General features: G+C 43.1%; 1 protein-coding gene across 1 annotated transcript; it reads right to left on the bottom strand.

Moving 5' to 3' along the window:
• Window positions 1-277: 277 nt before the first annotated feature.
• Window positions 278-5,592, bottom strand: LOC129350792 (D(1)-like dopamine receptor). Its single transcript, XM_055018347.1, has one exon. The coding sequence runs from the start codon at window positions 5,206-5,208 to the stop codon at window positions 3,718-3,720; it is 1,491 nt and encodes a 496-aa protein (XP_054874322.1). The 5' UTR covers window positions 5,209-5,592; the 3' UTR covers window positions 278-3,717.
• Between the last annotated feature and the right edge of the window lie 338 nt (window positions 5,593-5,930).

Genomic DNA, 5,930 nt, shown 5'->3' on the forward strand with positions numbered 1-5,930 from the left:
TACTTTTGGTTTTTGATTCATTTTGGAGCCAGGCATGATTAGGAAACTTCAAGAGTAATCTTGCATCTCATAAACTAACCTGTTACCAAACTAACTGGTAGTTTAACAGACCTTGATTATGCATTTTAGCCAAATAAGAAGAATACTTGCTTAAATCTACACCCTAACCATTTAAAAGTTTGGGGTCAACCAGACAATTTCACGTTTTCCATGAAAACTCACACTTTTATCCATGTACTAACATAACTGCACAAGTGTTTTCTAATCATCAATGAGCCTTTCAACACCATTAGCTAACACAATGTAGCATTAGAACACAGGAGTGATGGTTGCTGGAAATGTTCCTCTGTACCTCTATGGAGATATTCCCTTAAAAATCAGCTGTTTCCAGCTAAAATAGTCATTTACCACATTAACAATGTCTAGGCTGGATTTATCTTTCATTTAATGTTATCTTTATTGAAAAAAATGCTTTTCTTTCAAAAATAAGGACATTTCTAAGTGACCCCAAACTTTTGAACGATAATGTATGACTGGATTACCACCAATGATGCTTCCAAAAATACTGTCAGGTTTTAAGTTGGTTTCTACCTTTTGGGCTGCCAGTAACTCCACTTAATTTCAAAATACTAAGAAAATAAGATCTAATGCCATCCATCCAACCGAAGGAACACTTCAATGAAAATTATTTCACCTAATGAGTGCCTTCCAATTCTAATACTACCAATATATCATGTATATCTGAGCATATCATGAAATATAGAATATAGGTCAGTCTGTGATTTTACACATTTGTTATTTCTTACCCAATAATAAGTTCTGTAAAATATTTTTGACTGACTTTTGAGGATTTCATGTGTTTTCAGACCTGGGAATTCTTGTAATTTCATGCTCAGAAAACCCCCGTCTTACCTGTAAAGTGATTTTAAAGGTTCAATATCTCTACAAATATAACTCACAGAGGCATGAAATCTGGTGAGGCTGGAGACAAAAGTGTTTTCTGTAGATCTAAATGACTGAATGGCTCCAGCAGAGACCAAAGTTTTAATTGTTGGCCTTAAAAATAGAAAAAAGTGCACATTTTTCAAGCAATGATATTATTGGGCCCATGGATGGATCCATGTTTTCTACTAAAATTACAGTCTTTGGTTGACATTTCACCAACTTTTGAGGCCTCTGTGGCAAGTATTACAAGCTAACATACCAGTTTTTTCCTTTGTTGACATGTCAAAATGGTGATGTTCACCACAAAAACTGGTAGTCATATGTTTTCACTGTGTATTTTAAGTTACAAGTTGTTTCTGTGTTGTCTTCATGTTAAAATTTAACAACGAATAAGGCTTACAATGGGTTTTAAGATGATTTTTTTAGGCTTCCCAGGTCGGAAAACATATGAAATCCTTAAAATCAAGCCAAAAAATATTTTACAGAACTTAATTTTGGGTTGCAAATAATAAATAAGTAAAACCTGAACACAATCTGAGACAGTACAGCTACATACTTGTGGAATTCTTTCTGATCTGACATGCACCAACTCATAGTATTTCAAGTGTTGTATCTTGTAGTATGCAAGCCAGCATGTTTTTCTGACCATTCTGACCCACAATCCTCTGCACAGTGGCAGCTCCATTACATACGTCACTGTGTCTGCATGAGTATTGAACAACCAATAGATCACAGGCTGCAAACAGCTTGTTTTGCACGACAGGCTGCAACAGATATGAGCAAGAAATATGCAATTCTGTGTCAAAAGAGTGCAGGGGAGTCAAACTTATTGTAGTTCAGGTCCATATTCAGCCCAATTTGATCTCAAGTGGGCCGGACCAGTAAAATCACAGCATAATAACCTATAAATAACAGTAACTCCATTGTTTTGCCCTTGTTTTGGTGCAAAAAAAGTACATTCAGAAATTTTTCACATTTAAGGAATTATCTTTTTACAAAATATCATGAGCAACCTAATATTTCTTGAGAAAAAATTAGTTCAATTTCCAAAATAATATGCATCAGTTTATCATTTACACATTACAGATCACAGAGTTTCTACAAAGACACAAAACATTTAGTCACAGCTATCTGGGACTGAATGATGTAGTATTTTACTTTATTATCAAAACGACAAAACATACAAAACATATATGACAAAATATTACAAAAATGAGACACAAAATGACAAAAATGGATAACGTGACACAAGCGAGACAAGAAAAAAGACAAAATGACAAAAATGAGACAAAAAACAACAAAAACAAGACAAAATATTACAAAGATGAGATGCAGAGACAATAGACAAACGACACAAGCAAGACAAAAAAGACACAAAACAACAAAAAACAATGAATAAAGGGAAACACAAAATGAGCGAGACAAAGAGGAAACACAACATGACAAAAACAAGAAACAAAACGACAAAAACATGAGACAAATGACAAAAATCCAACAAAAACAAGACAAAACACAACAAAAACGAGGCACAAAAGAACAATGAGCAATCTAGCATTTTACTTTATGAACAACTTGTCATGGTCTAAAAATTACTTTAAATTTATAGTTTTACAAATTTACAGTTTGCAGTTAATGTCTTCTCTGTAGTTTTTGCACTTTACAAAGTGGACCAGATTAGACTTTCTGGTGGGCCGGTTTTGGCCCACGGGTCGCATGTTTGACAGCCCTGATCAGTGTTTCCCAGCTGAATGCAACACTTTGTAATGGCAGCTGCAAGTATAACAGAAAACTGTGGCATTTGGAATGCAGTCAGAGTTTGCAGAGAAAGATGTGAGTTTGATCGGAAAGGTTGCTGCTGCAGCTACTATCTGTTGCTTCTCAGATGTCGGTTTGTCCTTGAACGCACCAACAGTGTCACGTTGCTGCTACCTTCACAAGGACAATACCAGACACTGAATCAGGATGTTAAAGTCAACATATCCTGCTTCTTCAATTCGTCCGTTGCTCAGATTGATTCGGTGACCCTGTGAAAAGCTGAAAAATATCTCTATTATAAAGGCTCACTTGATAAACTGCTAATTTATGGTAAAATGAAATGAAATGAAAGGCAGAAATACTAGAAATGCCAAACTTGCTTTTGACTTTTATCTGAATTCTGCAGCTTCCTCTTCTTTTAATTCTGTTCACAAAAGAAAACGGTTGGATTTCAACACTTCCGTCTCAGTTCGGGTTCCGTCTTCTCCACTGCCAAACAACTGAACATTTCATTACAGTTTGAGCCCATTTCACTGCAAACACTGACCTTCACCAGACTGTCCTTCAGCAGAGCCTCTGTGACCACCAAACTCACTCCTGAACTTTAACATCTTGACTGATTCATGAACTTTCTCGTGAAAAGAGCAGATTTTAACTTCACTCCCAGTGCAGATATTAAACAACAGAAACATTCAGTGGTTTAAGGTAATAAATAAGATTTAATATCTGACAAAGCTGTTCTTCTAAGTGTGTCAGGTGGTCTAATACCTAACTCTCAACTGCAAACACATAAATTCAACGAAATAATCCAACAGTTGCACAGAAAATAAACTTTAAATTTGGATAATAGTGAGTTTTAGCCGAAGCTCGGCTAAGTTTCTTAGTTGTGTTGAAGCTTTCTCCAGGTCTCAAAAAGCTGCAAGACTATAAAGTCCAAATCAATCAACATGGAGGACAAGTTTGATTACTTATGTCAATGTTTATGCTTTTTATTTTTGAGCCAAATGTCCGCTCAGCTCAGTTTCCGTCCTGGTGGACTTGTCCTGGTATCAGAGCGTCTCTCTCCAGCCCGGCCGCTGATGTGAACGGCGTGATCGTCTCCAAGGAGATCTCCGGATCATCCTCGAACTGGACGGTGGCGGGAAGCAGCAGCAGCCGGTCTCGGCTCGGAGAACCGTTGGAGATGATGGACTCCTCGTCGAACTGCGGGCTCATGTCCTCCAGGTGGTCCGATCCGACGTTGACGGACCGAGGATGCTGCTGTGGCTGAGCGGGAACCAGCGCCTCCTTGTGGAAGGTCGTGTCGTGATGGTAAGAAACCAGCTCGTTGCTGAAGTTCACGGCCTCCACCGCGTTGTTGGAGCAGATCCGGTTGCAGCCCAGGATGGTGGCGAAGGCCCGCCGGAAGTCTGCGTTGAAGGCGTAGATGACCGGGTTGAGCGAGGAGTTGGCCCAACCGAACCAGACGAAAACGGTGAAGGTGGTGTCGCTGACGCACGGCGGGTCGCAGAACGGGACGGTGCAGTTGAGGACGAAGAACGGCAGCCAGCAGAACACGAACACCCCCATGATGATGGAGAGCGTCTTGAGGACTTTGGTTTCCTTCTTGAAAGACGACTTGAGCGAGGCTTCGTCGTTGGGTCGGTGCTGCTGCTGGTTCCGGTTCACGCCGTGGCCTTGGTTCTGCGCCTGCTCCGCCGCCCGTTCCAAAGACGTGATCCGGCGGATTTGGGTCTGAGCGATGCGGTAGATGCGGGTGTAGGTGGCGATCATGATCACCACGGGGATGTAGAAGCTGATGAAGGAGGAGGAGATGGCGTAGGTCTTGTTCAGGCTGGCGACGCAGCTCTTGGCGACGTCGGCGGTGACGTTGAGGCTGCTGCTGTTGGTGAAGTTCCTCGCCACCATCGCCAGGACTTCGTCCGTCGCCTCCTCCTCCTCCTCGCCCGCCCGGTGCCAGTTCAGCTGCACCGGGATGAAGGAGATGAGGATCGACAGCGTCCACGCCACCCCGATCATGACGAACGCCACCCTGTGAGTCATTTTCTGCTCGTACTTGAAGGGGCTGGCGATGGCCCAGTAGCGGTCCATGCTGATGATGCACAGGTTGAGGATGGAGGCCGTGGAGCACATGATGTCGAAGGCGATCCAGACATCACAGAAGCGTCCGAACAGCCAGGCGTCGGTGACCTCGGTGATGGCCTCCCACGGCATCACCAGCACGGCCACGAATAGGTCGGACACGGCCAGCGAGATCACGAAGAAGTTGGTGACTTTGGAGCGCAGGTGGCGGAACTTGATGACGGCTGCGCACACCAGCGTGTTTCCGAGCAGCGTGGAAACTATGAGCAGGAAGAGGACGCAGCCGACCAGGACGTGCAGTCCGCCTCTCCCCGCCCCGCCCCGGCCGCCCTCTTCCTCCTCATCATCCTCCTCCTCCTCGCCGCTCGTCCCGTCCAGCTCCGACAGAACTCGGGTGAAATTACTCCATGCCGTGTAGTTTTCCATTTCTGCGCAGAAAACGCAACTAGAAGTGGCGACAGGGAATTAATATCCACAGGTGAAACCGTGTCTCCTCTTTCCAGCTGCTCCCGACGCACAAACCATCCTCTAATATCTGCATAAAGAAAATAAAATAAAGCAAAAAATGTGACTTTCTCCAGTAAATAATCTGATCGCGCGTCTGTTGCCGTGCGTCTTTGTTAAAATCAGATCCTTATTCCGGTCTGTCGGAGCGCAAATCAGCAGCCAGCGGAGGCTTCTGTGGATAAATCTCCAGAAATTGAATCAATAAAGGTGGAAAAATGAGAAACAAGCAGCAGCTGGAGCGATAAATCCAGCGGCGTGTCTGAGAAAGGTCTCCGTCCCGGTGTGGCTCATTGTGGAGTCTCCGCTCCGTGTGACGCTCCAACTCCCGGTCAGGTGGAAAACAATGCGGGGCTCGTTACCTCCTCAGACCAGGTAATAGATTACTGTCATCTGTCCCCCTCCTCGGCGGAAAAGCGGGCAGAATCAGGACTTTCGTCGGAGGAAACGTGGTTTTATTTGGTGCGTTAAAGACGCAGTTCTGCTCCTGTGAGAAATAAGCGATTAATTATAGGGAAAACATAATTATATAGCAGATTATAGTTTAATCATTTTTGATGTGACCACAGCAGCAGCAAGGAGTTACTCTGTTAAACTACTTTTTTTCAATTAGGTGCAACTTAATCCAATATTAATTAACCAGA

This window comes from Amphiprion ocellaris, chromosome 16 (assembly GCF_022539595.1).
Source record: "Amphiprion ocellaris isolate individual 3 ecotype Okinawa chromosome 16, ASM2253959v1, whole genome shotgun sequence".
In the NCBI taxonomy this organism is placed as follows: Eukaryota; Metazoa; Chordata; class Actinopteri; family Pomacentridae; genus Amphiprion; species Amphiprion ocellaris.